Source organism: Hipposideros armiger, unplaced genomic scaffold, assembly GCF_001890085.2.
Source record: "Hipposideros armiger isolate ML-2016 unplaced genomic scaffold, ASM189008v1 scaffold_162, whole genome shotgun sequence".
In the NCBI taxonomy this organism is placed as follows: domain Eukaryota; kingdom Metazoa; phylum Chordata; class Mammalia; order Chiroptera; family Hipposideridae; genus Hipposideros; species Hipposideros armiger.
The window spans coordinates 1,872,944-1,891,794 of NW_017731512.1; the positions used below are offsets into that span (position 1 = coordinate 1,872,944).

The 18,851-nt window shown below is 38.8% G+C and overlaps 1 protein-coding gene across 5 annotated transcripts in view; it reads right to left on the minus strand.

Annotated features, from left to right (window-relative positions):
- The window catches only part of CD109 (CD109 molecule), a 156,084-nt gene that overhangs the window by 87,051 nt on the left and 50,182 nt on the right, over positions 1–18,851 (minus strand). For all 5 annotated transcript variants that reach the window (XM_019651610.1, XM_019651614.1, XM_019651611.1 and 2 more), the window contains 2 exons: positions 6,055–6,083; positions 247–477 (listed from right to left, as the gene is read on the minus strand). In XM_019651610.1, the coding sequence (XP_019507155.1) occupies positions 247–477; positions 6,055–6,083 (260 nt within the window). The remainder of the gene's footprint in view (positions 1–246; positions 478–6,054; positions 6,084–18,851) is intronic.

Here is an 18,851-nt window from a genome sequence, read left to right on the forward strand (position 1 = left end):
TGTTATGAATCGTAATGTAAATATCTTTTTGTTTTCCGATGGTCTTAGGCGACCCCTGTGAAAGGGTCGTTCGACCCCCAAAGGGGTCGCAGCCCACAGGTTGAGAACTGCTGCTATAGAGAGAGAATTCCCATGTTGGGAGGGGAGCTTATCCACAGTGAATTCTAAGGTAACATGAGCAGAACTTACAAGAGATCTTCAGTAAAATGGCTTGAACTCCTTGCTTCATTTCTGTCTGGCACTTACCTTAATTAGAATATTTAAAGAGGTTTTGTAAGGCTTAAAATCTGCGAGGAGTGTGATAATACGAAACTTCACTTCTTGCTTTGGCTTGTACAGGGACTTGTCTGTCTGAATGAAGACAGTCATCCTCTTGGTCTCAAATGATAAGCGTGTACTATTCGAGAATAAAACCTCATCCTGGGTATGTCCAGTCACACGTAGCTCATAAATCTCATTTGCACTGTTCAGAGGTAGCTAGAAAAATAAGAGATCAGACATATCAAGGCCTCATTATTTTACCTCAGAAATGTTTTTAATTGTAAGGAGAATAGAAAATATAAATGCATAGCATTGTACAATGCACTCTCTTCCTGCACCTTGTGCGTTACATGTCGTAGTCCTGGTAAGGGTGATGAGGCTGCTCGTTTTACAGTTCTATTACAATAGAAATCCCACCTTCCAGCATTCACAGACCAGAAGCCATCCTCAACAGTTTACATGTCCTGTGTCATTTTACCTCACAACAATCTTCAGGTGGGTGCTCTTACTAACACAGAATCTGGGTCCTGGAGGAGTTAAGGAAGTTGTTCCAGTCACTAGCTAAGATTCAAACCTAAGATGAGCTATACTACTCTTAAGAGCCTTCATGTGGTAGCTTTCAAATACGTCCAAAATTTCTCTGACCCTCCTCACTTGAAAAGATAGAACCCAATTCCCCAGACTCAGTGACTTGCTTCTCAAGTACAGAATGAGTCTGTGTCATAAAAAGGATGGTTTCTGCCTGGGTCTCTCTCTTTCATTGATTCCTTGCTCTGGAGGGAACCAGCTGCCATGTGCGGAGGATACTCAAGAAGCCTGTGGAGAAACCCACATGGGGAGGAACTGAGCTCCCACCAGCACCCACCACCGACTTGCACCAACTGTGTGAATGAACTTCCTCATAGAGGATCCCAGCCCTAGTGAAGCCACAGATGGCTGCAGCTCTGGTGGCCATCTCGATGGCATCCTCGTGAGACCCCAAGTCGCAACTGTCGACTGTGTGGTTCCCAAATTCCTGACCCACAGAAACTGTGACAATAAAAGTTGATTGTTGTATTACACCAAAGTTTGGGGATAATAGGTTATGCAATAGATAAGTAGCACACCTGGCTTTTAGTTCATTTTCAGATTAATAAACCTGAGTTTCTGAAACTATATGCTGACTCCCTTTTGCAAATAAGTTTTGTCCACAGAAAGTTCAGAGGAGATTTTTCAATACTAGCAGCCACCATAGGTTTGCAATATGGAGAAGAATATGAAGGAAATGTAACAAGCTACCAATAAAATGGTCAACAGGAAACATTTAGGGGGAGAAGTACTGATGTCTGCAATTTACTTGGAAATGCATTTATAATAAAAAATAAGATGAATGAATGGGTGGAGAGATGAGTAGATGGATAGATATGTGACAGAGCAAGTGTGGTAAAATGTGAATGAAAGATTCTAAGTGGTGGGTGTGTTCACTATGAAATTCTTTCAAGTTTTTTGTACATTTAAAAATTTCACAGTAAAATATTAGAAGAAACAACCCATAATGTCACCTTCAAATGACCTCTAGTGTCAATTTTTGCTTTTCATCAATAAATAAATATTTATTGAGCAGGTTCTAGCTCCAGATTGTTCTAAGTGCTTAGAATAGAACATGATGAACCAAAGATATGCCCCAATGGGGCTGAGAATCAAGCCTGAAACTCGCATTCATTCTTAGATTCTATTTTCTCAAATGATATCTCAGTCCTCCAATTCTTTTAAACATATTCCTTAATACTATAAGCAGGAAACTATATATGCCAGGAACCAGCATATCATATGCCTCTATATGGCAAAATTTATAAATATTTTATGTTTGGAAATATGATATTTGATGGGATTGCTCTTTATGACTTGGATATAATGTGGTCATTTTTAGTGGCCCAGCGCCTCCAGAACAGATAGTAGATTGAAGATTTAATGTCAAATTAATGATGCAGCAGACCAAAACTAAAGAGGCTTATTAACCACGAGGAGGCCAAAGAGTTGGAGAATTAGAATTAACACAAAATGTGTCCAAAAACATTTACTCTGTCCCTTTCTCCATCCCCCTTCAGGGAGCTGACACTGCCTCAACAGGGATGGTATTGACTATCTTTCTGCTCCTGTCAGTTACCCTAACTAATTTGCTTTATCAACTCTCCCGTTAGAAATCTCACCTCATATGTAAAATTTAGGTAATTTAAGATCCTCAAAGCCTAGCTCTAATCCCAGTGGTGCGAAGCCAGAGATGACAATATGAATTTGGTGTATCAGTAGACCTGGGGTATCTCTATGAACCATGGGGCATCACCACATGGCTTGGGGGTGGCACTCCAGATTCTGAGCTGTCGGTACAGACCTTGGCCCTTCATTGTTAACAACAGAGGGTCATAATGAGAAGAAGACTGAAGAAAACATGGTGGATTTTGAGCAATCTTCAGGAAAGTTTCCCTCTGTGCCAGACCTGGAATGAGTTGTAACCTGCCACCCACAGTAGAAAGGATAATTCTGTAATAAAGGCTCCTGAACCTTTGCTGATCAAATGCCTTCTGCCTTCTTGGGGCCACAGTTACTAAAAAAAGTTCCCAGAATTGGTAAAAACAAAAATAAGGGGAGAGGGGTTCCCTTCATAAGAGACTTCCACATCTTTTATACAAGAACCAATTATTTGCCCACAGAGATTTTTGGACTCCTATGTGTTGAGATGAGAGCACAGGGACAGAGAAAGATATAGGTCCCACAGTTGGACATGACACTGTCTGGCAGCAGGACAAGAGTCTGGGAGTTTACAATATCGAGGGGCTTTGATCAACCAAATATCACTCAGGATTTGAGTTGGGCATGGTTGATTCTCAGTTATGCTAGGTCTGTTTTGTGTATACATAAATGCAAACTCTCTGAGTGAATGATAGCTCTCTGCCCAGGGTACATAAGGAAGGCATGCTCAAAAAGGTCCTTGGTGGACAGTAAATGGATTTCTTATTCTAATCTGGGCTGTCTAAAGCCATTTCACCTTCTCTGAAAGATCAATTCTCTTAAGGAAACTGAGACCACATGATAGTATTTATCCTACTTTACTTCATTAGTAACACCAGTTACTAAAAGCAATAGAGATTTCAAATAGTCTTCAAAATAGAATTGAGAAATTTAAAATGATAGTTTCTATTTAAAATATATTAGTAATTATACTTAAAATGTTAAAAACATTTCTAATTTTAAAAACCACTCCCACATTTTAAGTTGGATTTATTCACAAAGAATAAAACAAAATTTCTAGCGTATTTTATACAAAAAAATAACCTTTATATTAAGCATCAATTATGTTTTTTTTACTTCTTATTAAAGGCTTACAGTAGTGTATCAAAAATAGAAACAATGAGTAATGAAATGTTAAACACACATTTGTTTTCATGCAGCCAAAGTATTCATATTTTAGAATTCATGGCTTTTAAGGGCCTTATTTAGAATGGCCTTTAAAAATAATTTAAAATATTACATTTACAAACATCAGAATGCAAGTTCACTTTGAAAGTTCGGTCTGTTTTAATTGAAAACTCATAAAAATGCAGAACCTTCTATTTTTACCAAGCGTTAGCAAATTTTCCCAGACACTTTATGACTAAGTCTTTAAAATGGTTTTACTAAAAAGGGATATAGTCCTAAATATAATGTCTAGTAAAGCTTTCAATAAATAATTGCTAGGGGCACACGCAATAGAAATAGCATATTAAAGACACATATTGGATGTTGGAGTTGGTATTTCATATGGTTAAGACTTAAAAAGAATAATAGTAGCTCAATTTCCAGCTAATGATAGTTCGGGTGAGTAGAGTGTATACAAGCATTATTGGAACAAGCCCAAGTGCCCTCTTCCCATCTATGTGACCTCCTTTCAGCCTTTCTGCACTTCTGGCCTGTGTAACTGCATACTTCTTTGAAGAAACCACACAGTTATTGGGCTTTACGCTGTGATTCCTGAACTTAAATCCCACTCCTTTCTGCTATAGGACAATTATATTACACAAAATTTATTTTAATCATCTCATTGGAACGCTCTTTCAACAGTGTTATGTATACAGGCACTGGTGGCCAGCACCTAATGTTTTAGGTTACATGAATGTAAACTCATGTTTTATTGTCACTAAGAATGATCCTCCCCCCACCCCACTTCTGCCTACTCTGCCCTTCCTCCCTTTTCTATTTAACAGTAGAAAAGCAGTATATTTCTTTGCAAGGAAAATACAAGCATAATAGCTAAGAAACATAATAGCTATGAAATATAAGTAATTTTTATAAGGTACTGTTTGGGAGCACTCTGTTCTCCAGAAGACCCCCTCAAAATGAATGTGGTTTCTGAATGCACTTGACAAGCAACCAGCAAGAGGTAATGGGGGAACCCAGCTCATCAAGTAATGCTGATTCTACATAAGTACGTATGTAATATATCAGGATCAAAGTCGATGTCGCCTTGCAGCTGCGGACTCAAATGCTCCTGCGCACTGATCCTCTGAAGTCATAAGGGAGTGTCTTGGAATGCTGAGACCCGAGGGAATGATCTCGGTAAAACTTCCTTATCCGGTGGTCTCGGAATGCTGAGGCCACCCCGGGGATCATACGTACTTGTGAAAGCACAACTCTTGCTTGAGCACAATGAGTTTCGGTGAAGCAGCTGCTGGTCTAATCGAATCAATTAACTGGGTATAGATATTCAAATTGACTTCTTTGTGACAGTTGTAAATAAAAGTTATTCGCCAGCCAGGATCAGGGCTCGCTCTTTCGGTCTGCAGAGAGGAGACCCCTGGCCTGCAGAAACTCTATTTTTGACTCTTCTAATTTCTTAACCCTTAGCAGCCCCTCCTCAAAACCCTAGCCCTTGTCACGCGGGATGTGATAAGTCATTAGTCATCTATTCTCAGAAAAGTATATCAAATTGCACCCCTTGTTGAATGTCTATGTTTTATGTCTACTCTTTGTACCGCAAATGTGTGAAGCTCCAAAACAAAACATAATGATAAATGTACAAACTTCTAAATCAAAGCTATGAGAAGTAGGATTAGTTCACAAACAACATTTAATAATCATGTATTATGACTCTTCTCAACAAAATAATAACCCCTTTCCACTTCCATAACCTATTTTGTAGCACGTGTACCTCGCATTTGCCTCCAGGGTAACCCAAATAAGGGCGGGGCCAGCACCAGGATGAGGTGAGAGAGGCACTTGCCTCAGGTACAAAATTTAAGGAGGGTGCCAAAAAACTCAGAAGTCAAGGTACATAATATTTTTTATAATATTTTAAATATTTTTAAGTGTCAAAAGTAATGCAGAAAATTAAATTATGAAAAAAATTAAAATTTTAAACAAAGACGGGATCAGCATCGCTGATGTTTCCTTTTGCCTCAGGTTCCAATATGGCTTAGCAAGGCTACCAGGACAAGGAAACTGAGGAACCAAGTGTTAATTACACACTCAAGATTCTAAGGCTCATTAGGGCAGAAGTGGACCAAACCAGCCCAGGTTCCTGTGCTATTAGTCCAGGTCAGTTTCCCTTAGTGAAGTTCTCTATTTACAAAAGAAAAATCTCTGCTATGAGTTTAAAGGGCCGAATAACCAATCTCCCTGAAGGGATATTTTTCTTAAATAATCTGAAGGTGGAACTGAACTCAAGTCAAACTCACAAGGAATTTAAATTGATATAAATGCCAATAAAATATTAAATTACTTAGTTCACGAATGCAATGTATATTTCTGAAATCAAATTTTCTTAAAATGGATACTTACTGATGGAAGAGTAAGTGTCTTGAAAGAGCCTAAAAGGAAAGTGAGGAAAAAAAGTCATAATTTGAATCTGATGATACAATACAGAACTTGCAAGACTCCCCTAAGACTCTTAGAGGGAATCATAATCTTATGGAATCATAACCTTATTTGATCAAACCAAAACAATTTATTAACACCCAGAACACCTGAGAGGTTATTATATATCCCTGCGCCAAAGAGTTAAGGAAACTGGGCCAGGCTTCCGAGACTATCAGTGAGTAAATCTCCCCCCAAAATTAATAAGTTCTGCTTCTCTTTCCCAATATCATTTTTGTTGTCATTTTTGCTGGTGCTCTTGTTGGTGTTTTAAGGTTACACACATTTAAGCAATACTTCAGATAATGTACAAAAGGAATCTGAGGTTTATTTCATATGTTTCATACCCTCATGATAAAGGAAGAAAAGGAAGGCATTAGTCATGTCAGTGCTTAGCTGGGACTCATTAGGAGCAGAGTGACAGCAGACTTTTTTTTCATGTAAAGTTTCTAAACATAGGCCTGCTAATTTAACTCGTGCCAATTTCTCATCAGACCATTTATTTCAAGGAAAAAAATGTTTCATGTTAAAAATAAGACTACTTATCCAAAGTTCCCATTTAAGTGACACAAATTTTGAGATGGTGACAGGTCCTCAGCTCCTTCATTCATTTAAGAAATATTTATTAAGGGTACCACATGGTACCTCTCCTCCTGGGGGCCACACATATCTAGTGTGCAGGGCAAGGGTTAATTAAGCAAGTGGCCGCTAGAATCAGACCTCATTGGTTCTATCCTGAATCAGCCATATACTACCCCTGTCCTTGACCAAGTTATCTGATTTTCCAGGTTCAATTTTTTCATCCATAAATGAGGATGCTGGGGTGACTGGTTAGCTCAGTTGATTAGAGTGTGGTGCTAACACCAAGGTTGCCAGTTCGATCCCCGCATGGGCTACTATGAGCTGCACCCTCCCTAAACAAGTCAACTATGCCATTGTAGCATGAAAGCAATGTGCAACCAATGACTTTGGCTGCTCCCCAATAAAATTTAAGGAAAAAAAAAATGAGGATGCTAATTATCATACCAATCACATAAGGTGGTTGTAAGGAATAAGTATGTCAATCGATGTCTGTAATGTGTATAGAACAGATCAGTTTATCCAATAACTGTCACCATAGGGAGCAAAGAGTAGGACTCTTAAGTAACAGGACATTGCACCAAAAGTGTTTTTGAAAGGGTGAAGAAGGGGGAACAAGTAAGCAAGGGTGCAATGTAGGGCAGGGAGCACATCACAGGATTCAAGGGAAAGCACCTAGAGAAAATGATGCCAGAGCCTAGGGTTGCAGGATAAGGAGAAATTAGCAGGTGAGAAAGGAGAGGCAGAGTTTCTAGGCAGAGCAGCAGTGAATGCAAAGGAGTGGATTTGTCTACCAAGGCAGAGAGCTGGATGGGACCAGGCCACAGGCAGGGAGGGGGAGGGTAGCAGAGATGAGGACCAGATCGTAAGAGGCTTTTTAGACCTGTGAGCCCTCTCCAGAATTGCCCCAGGTTACACTATTATCCTACCATTCTGATTTAGCATTTGTACTGGATGCTGATATGTTTAGCAAAATATTAATATGAGATGGGTTTAATCTGCATGAGGTTTATTTGCAATGCGATAGACATATTCTATACTGAATTGAAGTGAAATTGAGAATCTCTATGACATTGCAGCAACTAAACTTGGTGAAACATTCAAAAGAATCACAAACAGGGACAATTTATTTGACAAGTGTTGTCTTATAAAAATATTTGACAAAAAGAGGCATGGCACTCTGCAGGCAAAAAGAGCGACCCTGTGAAATATTTGGGCTGAAACATTTAAACATTTCAATATGGAAAAAAAATTGGATTTGAGAATATTTTACATGTAGCAGAATTTTCTCTGATCTTACCAGGTACCTGAGCACATGTGGAGAAAGTGGTTTCTCAATTTAAATTATTATGGTTACTATGTACCAACAATAAACAAGTGGAATTTGAATTTTAAAACAATACCATTTACATTAGCACCAACCCAAAAATGAAATACTTAGGTATAAGTGTAACTTAATATGTATAAAATCTATATAAGACTACAAAACTCTGATAAACAAATCAAAGAACTAAATAAATGAAGAACATATTCCGTGTTCACAGATAGCAAGACTCAATATTGTCAAGTCCTCAGTTCTTCCAAACTTTGATTTATAGAGTCAACGAAATCCCAATCAAAATCCCAGAAAGTTATTTTATGGATATTGACAAGCTGATCCTAAAGTTTATATGGAGAGACAACAGACCCAGAATAGCCAACTCAGTATTGAAGGAAAAAAACAAAATTGGAAGAATGATGCTACCTGATGCAAAGACTTACTATAAAGCTACAGCAATCAAGAGAGTGTGGTATTGCGGGGGGAAACAGACAAACAGATCAGTGGAGGATAATAGAGAGCCTAGAAATAGACCCCCGTAAATACAGTCAACTGATCTTTCATAAAGGTGATACAATAGAACAAAGATAATCTCTTCAACAAATGGTGCTGGAACAACTGGATATCCGCATGCAAAAACAAGAACCTAGACCCAGGCCTTATATCAGTCACAAAAATTAACTTAAAATAGATCATAGACTTAAATGTAAAATGCAATACTATAAAATTCCTAGACGATAACACAGGGTGAAAACCTAGATGACCTTGGGTGTGGTAATGTCTTTTTATATACAACACCAAAGATCCATGAAAGAAATAATTGATAAGCTAGACTTCATTACAATTAAAAACTGCTGTGCAAAAGACAATGTCAAGAGAATAAGAAGAAAATCCGCAGAGAAAATATTTGCAAAAGACACATCTGATAAAAGGTTGTTATCCAAAATATACAAAGAACTCTTAAAACTCAACAATTAAAAAAAACAACTTGATTAAAAAATAAGCCAAAGATATTAACAGACACCTCACCGCAGAAGGTATATAAATGGCAAATAAAATAAGCATTATAAACGATGCTCCACCATTACAGGGAAATGCAAATTAAAACAACGAGATACAATTACATACCTATTAGAATGGCCCAAATCCAAAACACTGATGATGCCAAATGCTGACTAGGATTTGGAGCAATAGGAACTCTCATACATTGCTGATGGAATGCAAAATGGTACAGCCACTTTGGAAGACAGTTTGGAAGTTGCTTACGCAAATAAACATACTCTTACCATAAGATCCAGCAATCACACTCTTTGGTATTTACTCAAAAGAGTTGAAAACTTATGTGCACACAAAAATCTGTATGCAGATGTTTATTAAAGCTGTATTGATAATTGCCAAAACTTGGAAGCAACCAAGACGTTCTTCAATAGGTAAACTGTGGTACATCCAGACAATGGAATTTATTCAACATTAAAAAGAAATAAGCTATAAAGTCATTAGAAGATATGGAGGAAACTTAAATGCATATTCCTAAGTGAAAGAAGCCAGTCTGAAAAGGCTACATTCCAACTACATGACATTGTGGAAAAGGCAAAACTATGGAGACAGTAAAAAGATCAGTGGTTGCCAGGGGGTGGCAGGAAAAGATGAACAGGCAGAGCACAGATGATTTTTAAGGCAGTGAAAATATTCTGTATATTATAATAATAGATACATCATTGTACATTCGCCCTAACCCATAGAATGTACAGCACGAAGAGTGAATCCAAAGTAAACTAAGGACTTTGGGTAATTACGATGTATCAATGTAGTTCACCTTTGCTAAAAAAGAAAGAAAAAAAGAAAAAAGAAAAAAGAAAAAAGTACCATTCTGGTGAGTGATGTTGATAATCGGGGAAGTTATACATGTGCGGGGGCAGGGGTAATATGAAAAATCTGCAAAAAAAAATAAAGTCATATATATGTGACTATATATCTATATAGATATACAGTAAAACCTTGGATTGCTAGTAACATGGTTTGCGAGTGTTTTGCAACATGAGCAAACATTTTTAATACATTTTAACATGGCAAACGAGCGATGTCTTGCAATACGAGTAGTTTGTTTCCGGAACGAATTATGCTCACAAATCAAGGTATTACTGTATATATAGTGGTCAGACAACTTGAGCATTCAAATAAATAATGGATTATAAACTACTGAAAAAACAACAGTCTCTGAGTTCATATTGCTGTCATTAAATAGATGACTAAATGAGAGACAAGAAAAAGTTCTTCTTAACCATATAATTCCAACTAATAAATGTAAAAGGAATCCTAGAATTAAAAAATTTCACAACTATCATTGTAATAAATGATTCAGTCAAAAATCATCAATCTTGTGTATACAACCTAGGTGAGTGAAACTCATGACAAATAATAAACCACTAAGAAATAATTAAGGCACTAAGTTTTGGGGTTGGTTCATTCACAGCAATAGATAACTGGAACACTTTTGAAATTAAAAAAAAATTAACTAGCAAAGCTCTAAAGCTGCTCAGTCCAATACGGAAGCGTCTAGTCAGAAGTGGCTACTGGCAACTGAAATATGCTGCAAGTGTAAAATGCACCCCATATTTCTAAGACTTAAAACAAAAAAAGAGTGTAAACGATCTCATTAATATTTTTATAGTGATTACATGTTGAACTGATAATATTTATGAATTATTGGGTTAAATAAAATATATTATTAAAATTAATTTTATCTGGGTTTTTTTGCCTTTCTAGTGTGGTTACTAGAAAATGTTATAACACATAGGTGGGACAATCATACTTCTATTGGGCAGGGCTGGTCTAGAGGATGGAAGATGAGTTTTTGCTTAGAAGTAATAAAATGACTAAAAGATCTGACAGCGTGTAATTTTTTTTAACTTGTGAATATAATAATAATAATAGATACTATTTAGAATGTTCTACAATAATTACATACATTAATTGGCTTAATACTCACTAGAATCCTATTAAGTATTATTATCTTTATTTTACAAATGAGAACACTGAGTCACAGAGACATTGGGTGACTTGCCCAGGGTCACACAGAAAAGTAATGAAGCCAAGATTCTAATCCAGGGATCCTAGCTCTCAGGTCTGATCTCTAAGCCACTACTCTGTGCTACCTCTCAGTATAAGAACAGCAGTTGTACTTTTGTTCTTTTATTCACCTACCTTCGATTATTGTAAAAGTTCCACAGCCTGGAGAGCCTTTGGTGAATGCTGATATCACCGCTCCCTCAGTCACAGAGGTTCAAAATCTCAATCTTCTCGGTCTCCTTTCTCTCCTCACCTCTATGCCAGGCATCACCAAAACCTATGGATTCTTTCATAATATTTCTCCCAACCCTTAGAGTTATACTATAAGCACTTCTGTAGCGGAGATGATTTTTAAATAATTCATGTTATGCACCAACTTCTGAAAAGCATACAAAAACTAGGAATTTTCCCAACTTTTATATCAGTTTTTCATACTACACAGTTCTGATACGTTTGAAGTTAATTTCAAGATCTGAAAACTCGCTTTTCCAAAGAAAGTAAAACAATAACCACATCAGTCCCAACTCGGAGATGATTCAAGTACAAGAGGTTTTGTAGGGAGCGCTCTTTGGGTCAGCACCTGAAGAAGGAAGGGAAGGAGAATGGATGAGGGAGGGGGAGGGGAAGGGGGGTAGAGAAGGGGGAGGAGGAAAGGAGGGAGAGGGAAAGAGAGATGCAATGCAGACTCAAGGGGCACTCAGAAGCAGTGATGACCCTCAAGAGTTGTCCAGATTTGGCTGGACCTCCACCCAGGAGGGGTGGACCTCAACCCAAGAAAGGGTGCTCTTCGGGCAAGGCACTCTTTAGCTGATGCAATCGGGCTGGCTCTGAGTGTGGCAGTCTGTGGCCACACTCCCGGAGCTTGAGGGAATGAATCCGTTATCTGAGACGGACTGGACCTGGGCAGTACAGCAGGGCATCCACCACTAGGTCTCACTTTGGAACGAAACCAAAAAAAATAAAACTGCAGTGAGTTGAGCCCCAACAAACCAGCAGCCTCAATTATTGAGAGTTACTTATTTTTCATTACTTTAGGATAAACCATCAAGGTTAACAATTCTGACAGCCTAATGACTGGAGAAAACAATATGCTTCCTTTCTATCATGGCCTGACATGCGGTCTACCTCCCGTTACTGGCAAATTTACAAAGACTTAAGTGGGGGGAAGAAGGAAGGCATAATTTATGTTTAAGTGACAAGAAAGGAGAAAGTAAAAAACAGCTGCGAGTTTACAATCCAAATAGTCTAGTAGTAGGCTGATTAACCAGAAGGCAAGCATTTTAGCAATTCAAAACCAGCTACCCAGATTTGAAGTGCAGGAGATCCCGTTTCATAGAACGTTTTTTTAATGTACCTCTTAATAAGGTCAAACCTTTGAGGGATTTTTCTCATTAGAAGGAAATAGGAAGAGGGCGTTGACTACATGCCTGGGTCCCACTACTCTGACACGTGACCATGTCAGTTCACAGACCCAGGAAAGACAGAGCCAGACACAAAAGCTGCACCCAAAAGCTAGGGTGTAGGGGTGTGGATGCTCCGCCCACCCCTAATTCTTGCTGGATTCAGGGAGTGACTCAAGGATGTGTAGAGAGATCCAATTTCAGGCCCAGTCAGTGGGCTCATGTGTCCTTATTAAAAGGTCAACTTTAAGTACTTGATATTTTCTTCGACTTCCCTTTAAATTTACAGACACAGCTTGGAATTTCCTAGGCACTTAACTCAGTCTTATTTGAAAGTCTTAACATTCTAGCAAGAATTTACACCACCAAAGCATAAAATTGGGGGTGGGGGGAGGAGAGTAAGTGAGGAATAGTAATCTTTCTCTGCTGTTGCTAGGTTGAAGATGAAATAGATAGTATTTACAAATTGTGAACTTCTTTTCTCCCTTTTGGCCAGGTTCCACTCAGACATCACCACCCCATGAACAGCCGCTGCATGGCACTCTTTTAAATCACTGAGTAAAGATACATTCCAGGGCCAGCCGAGTGGCACGATGGTTAAGAGCTGGCTTGGGACGCCAGAGGGTCCCGGTTCGGATCCCACATATGAGGGCCAGTGACACTGCCCTCTACAGCTAAGATGCTGAACAACAGCTCAACCTGGAGCTGGGCTGCTGTGAGTCGCTGGCGACGGCACAGACTGCAGCCCCTGTGGCAGTGGGTTGCCATGGGCTACCGTGTGTAGCCAGCAGCCAGCGTGAGCGGCCAGGAGCCACAGTGAGTGGCCGTCCAGAAGCCGGCGACTGATCTGCCTCACCCGGGAAGAGCACAATGATGGTACCAACTTGAGCCAGTGAAGCAATGTCCTCCACAACTAGAATGAAGAACAAAACAACAGCAACTTGTCTGTTCCCCTTCCCCCAATTCCCCAGCACTGTTCCCATCCCCCCAATTCCCCAATAAATTATCTTTAAAAAAAAAAGATACATTCCGTTGTGTAAAGTCCTCCCTAACCTTACTGTAGATGACTGTTATAGTCAGGTCATTTTTGTGGATAACCAGAGAAAGTCAATCAATCTTAAAAATCTCTGGTGCTTCCTCCTTCCCAACGTTGCTAAGCCGCTCAAAAGGAACCTTGTTTTATGGCTTCACACTTGGCAAAGGCCTGAGAGCTAGCCAGCCTTTTGATTTACAAATAGAGTCGAAGCTATTTTTAAGTTGTGTAATAAGCATACACAAAAACTAACCTTTCCTTAACTTTTTAAACACACTCTATAACACCATATGCTGCCTCTGCTGACATCTGTGCTTACCAAATAGCTCTGCAGAGAATTGTTGAAGGGAAGGAATAGCGTGTAACTGGAAATCCACTAGGTCCAGAAATATTCTCTATGGGAAGAAAAAAAAATGGACTTTCCCCAATATATATGTCTGACTTAGTATTTACTGCTTAATTATTTCTGGCAGCTCTCTGCTATTCAGTAATATACCATACAGTAATAAACTGAGGTATATCACCTTTTTATCTGAAAATTTTGACCTCTTAACCAAGTTATTAAATATTCTCTCATTATTCAGCAATTTCTTCAATTGTGGATGGACAAAGTGAAAAATTGGGGTTTTCCACCAAAATCCATGGAAGACAAAACCTGAAAATATAATCTTCCTGCTCCACAGTTTAATGTCACTTTAAAGCTAAGTAACTCTTCAGTGAATTCAATCTATACAGAAAACACAAGTATTTCAAGCAAAACAAAATTTAAAAAAATCTCCTTTAGTCCCTTACATACTCCTGTTGGTTTTTTTTTCCTCTCTTGCCTCCCCTTGCTTATAAACATTTCAATAGAGTTTCATAAATAACATTTTGTTCCATTTAGACTGCTGAGTATAAATTAGGTCAAACGAAAACCCACTAAAAGTAAAATAAATAAAATGGTACAGTATAAACTAGATGTTAGGTTGAATACAAATGCAAAACCAAGCATCAGGCAAGGCTCTGGGCTGCTAAATGTGCAGGGCGTTTATTATGGCAGGGGTGGCAACTTACGGCCCCTGGGCCAAATCTGGCCACTCCTTTTTTTGTACAGTGCATGAACTAAAAATGGTTTTGTATTTTTAAATAGCTGGAAAAAAATAAAAAGAACAATATTTTGTGACACATGGGAATTACATGAACTCCAAAGTCAGGGTCCATAAAGTCCCAATGGTACACAAGCACACTCATTTGTCATACACGGTCTATGGCTGCTTTTGTGCCACAAAGCGAGGCCAAACTAGCTGCCACAAAGACAGTAAGGCCAGCAAAACCTACAATGTTTACCATCTGGCCTTTTACAACCTTGGAATATGGTTCTCTTCTTAGGGAGACATCCTCCTTCCTTAAGGAATAAGGTTGGAGGCCACTCGAGTCAGAATAAAACAGCCATCAACAGAAACACCTGGCCTCATGCCACAGGCATCTGCTCAGGAGGGAGGCATCAATACTAATATCTCATACGGACAACGGCTAGGTACAACAAGCTGACATTCCCAAGTGTTTCCTATGTGTCAGACACTATGATAAACATTCTAAGGCAGTACACCTAAAAAAGGAAAAAAGAAATGGGTGCAATTAATTTTAATAACATTTTATTTAACCCAATATATCCAAAATATTACCATTGAATATGTAATCGATATAAAAAATTATTATGTTGTGTTGCCTTTTTTGGTACTAAGTATTCAAAATCAGTGTGTATTTTATACTCACAGCCCATCTCAATTTATACGAGCCACATTTCAAGTGCTCAGAAACCACATGTGGCTAGTGGCTACTACATTGGACAACGCTGTTCTAAAGCATTGTCTCATTTAAATCTCACAACAATGTTCTGTGGAGTACTGTCTTGGCGTAGAATTAACCCTTGGTCGTTCACAGAATGTAAAAGAATTTACGACTCTCTACAAGAGTAAGCAACGATGTATTGAAAGTCAAAGTGAGACAGTTCTGGCAAAGGGAAGTTTAGTCAGGACAGAGCCCAATAGGGACAGCTGCCCCAATGAGAAGGAGTGCTGGGGTTTTATATTTTCCCAAGCAGAATGTAGGGTGCTTGTCAGCTTGCAGGGGAGCTGCCGTTACAATTGTCTTCTCCTAGGAACTGTCCTGTTCCCATCTATGATGGATGTCAGCTTGCAGGGAGTTGCTGTTGTGATTGGGAACTGTTCTGTTCCTAAACATGATGGGTGTTTGTTAGCGTGCAGGGGGTTGCCATTGTGATTGGGAACTGTTCTGTTCCCACCAATGATGGATGCTAGGTGCCTGTCAGCCTGCAGGTGCAGTGCTGGCCAGGGGAGTCAGAGCCAAGCGGTTCATGTTTAAGCTTGTTCTTGTTAGCCCACAAGCTGGCTCCTGTTAACACTTTACTTGTCTCACCTATTATTGTTAATTATTATTATTAATTAAGTACTATTATTAACATTATTGAATTATTATTAACATTCTAGAAATAAATAAAATAAATTATAGAAGTATAGAAATATTACTAATTAGGTACTATTATTATTAACATTATAAAAATTAAAAAACTGAGACAAGGTGAGATGAAGTGACATGCCCCAAGGGCACATAGATAGTAAGAAGTAGTGCTAAGGGTTCCATTCCAACATGTCTCCAGAGCTCCCAATCTGATCCATTCTGTCTCCCAAACTGTATAAGATAGACCCAGCTATTCCTTCCAAAACACTAGTCTAAACAAAATCTCATAATCCCTCCCTGTAGCTTAGTGCACTCTCGTGTTAGTATCTGGACACACCCACTCTTCCATCTTTTCTATCTTATCTATGTTGTCATTAACTTAAGCCCCTATGTAGCCCTGTAAGCAATCTTCCTTCTTCAACCCAATAGGCTCATTTGCAGGCTTCATACCACACTCCCCAGTCCCACACCCATGGCAGACACACCTAATATATCTACTCTCTATTCCAGTAAACCCAGACCATCAACTAAGGTTGGCACATGAAATGAAACCTACATGGCTTCTCTAGGAGGCACATAGTGTCAAGAGCTTTGTGTGGTCACCAAATATTTATACCACCCAATATTGTGCCATATACAATTTGGTGCCTAATAAATGTTTGGAATTCTCAAAATAGTAAATGCTATATTAATTATATAGCATGTCTTAACTATATCCCTGAGGAGATTTAACACATTGACAGTGAAATTTAAATTTATAATACCAAATCATTTCTGCCAGCTACATTTTCATAAATGTAAATTCCTAACATTGTCCTGCCAAAAGGAAGCTACCAGGTGCCCTTAAAAAACGCCTCACCATTTATTTCCAAGCTCTTCACCACTCTGCCTTTCAGGTTTTAATTCATGAATCACTTCTTGAGAACTAAAGACCCACAGACCTTCCCACTGCATCTCCTTATTTGACTCCCTCCACTAAATCTTCTTTGACCAATTTCACCCTCACCTTTCCAAGAAAAAAAAGTCAAGTCATGGAATTTTCCTAGGGTGGCAAAGAGTAGAAGAGACAAAGCAAGACCAGGACCCCCCAGTAAATATTTCCTTCTCAAGTTTTGTTACTGCACCTTTGGTATGATGGTCATCTTAGCCCAGACCAAGAGATGATCAGTTACAATTCTACTTCTTACTCATGCTGACAACCATGACAATAATAATATACCTCTACCCCATCCGCTCAAGCTTCAAGTGAGGCATACTACTGAAGGGAAGCATAATTTGCCACCCAAAATATGCCTTTTGGGATACTGATTATTTTAAGCTGGTTATTTTTAAGAAACAAAAGAATCAGATAGAAACTTTAACCTTCCCTTAACTATCTAAAAAATTTTAGATACAGGACCTGCTTCAGGAAGGAAACTATAATCAGAGATAACTATAGTTTAATATGAACTGGTATGTGATAGGGAAAAATCTAGCAAAGCCCATGTGATCAAAGTCCTCTCTGTCCCATTGTTAAGATGGCCCAGCAAACATTTATTTACCAAACATTTGCTTTTCCATCTCCAGGTGAATTGCCTTCATGCCCTTTGATGTCCCAACCACAACCTTCCACCACACTTCTTAGCTCAAGATGGTGCACAAGCCTTAGCTGCCCAATCTGTTCTCAGTCTGATATTCTTAAGGAACCCCCGTATGTACATATGTAATAAATTTGGTTATTTTCTCCTGTTAATCTGTCTCATGTCAATTTGATTATTCGTCCATCCAGAAGAACTTAGAAAGGTAGGAAAGAAAATTATTTTTCCACCCTCCACTCTACCACCACAAAAGCCCCTCTCTCTTCTCTCTTCTCCTGTGTTCCCTTCCCACACCAATACAAGCATCAGCCTTTGTACTCCAATATCCTACAATCCAGCAGGGACCCAGCTTAGGGCACCACCAGGGAATATCTCCAATCTGTGCTTCTCTCTCCATTTGGCCACAACTTTTAAAGTTTATTCCCACTTTCAATAAAGAGATGACCAATGAGTACAATTTAGAGGCAGGTAGATTAACTATGACAAAGTTTTCCTAAAAGCCATATTTCCATTTTATTCTTCACCTCAAGTTCATACCTCAAAGTATTTCTTTCCTTACTCATTCTCTTCTATTTCTGTCTTACATCAAGGAAAAAGTATGAGTTTGGTGTGTGTTTGTTTGTTTCAAGATAATTCACTCATTTGTGCTCCTGATCCTGGTCCCATCACTTCTTACCCATGAACTGTCCACCCCTCACTTTTGCACCAACCACTTTTACCTCTCTGCTGTGCCTTTTAAGAGACCATCTGCCTCTCTCCTTTTAATCATCAAATTTCTGCAGAGTGGTGTACACGTTTTTTTCACCACCTATTTATTACTTAAAACTTGGCTTTTGCTCCCAACACTGAAAACCATTCACTTGAGGATCACTAATGCCTTTTTCTTGGTCCTTATCTTCTCTTTTCTGACCTTCTGGGACACTTGGCACTATTAAAACCTTTGAACTCTTTCTTCCCTTGGTTTCTGAGACACCTCACCATTTTTAACTAGCCCTGTCACTGGCTGCTCACTGTCTATCCATTTCATTGATTTGTTTTCCTCTTCCCAAGCATCTGTCCCAAGCAGTCTTGTTCTCTCTATAAGCACTGTCTCTCTTAGGCCTCTCATGCATTCCCACCAAGACTTCAAATCTTGTCTGCTTGTATGAAAACAATGCCTTAAACACTCTCCCTAGATACAATTTCAAAGTTATCTGTGGATATCTCTACCTGGAAGCCTACCCAAACTTACATCCAAAGCAGAGTGTAACATCTTTTCAGAAAACACACACACAAACCTCTATTTT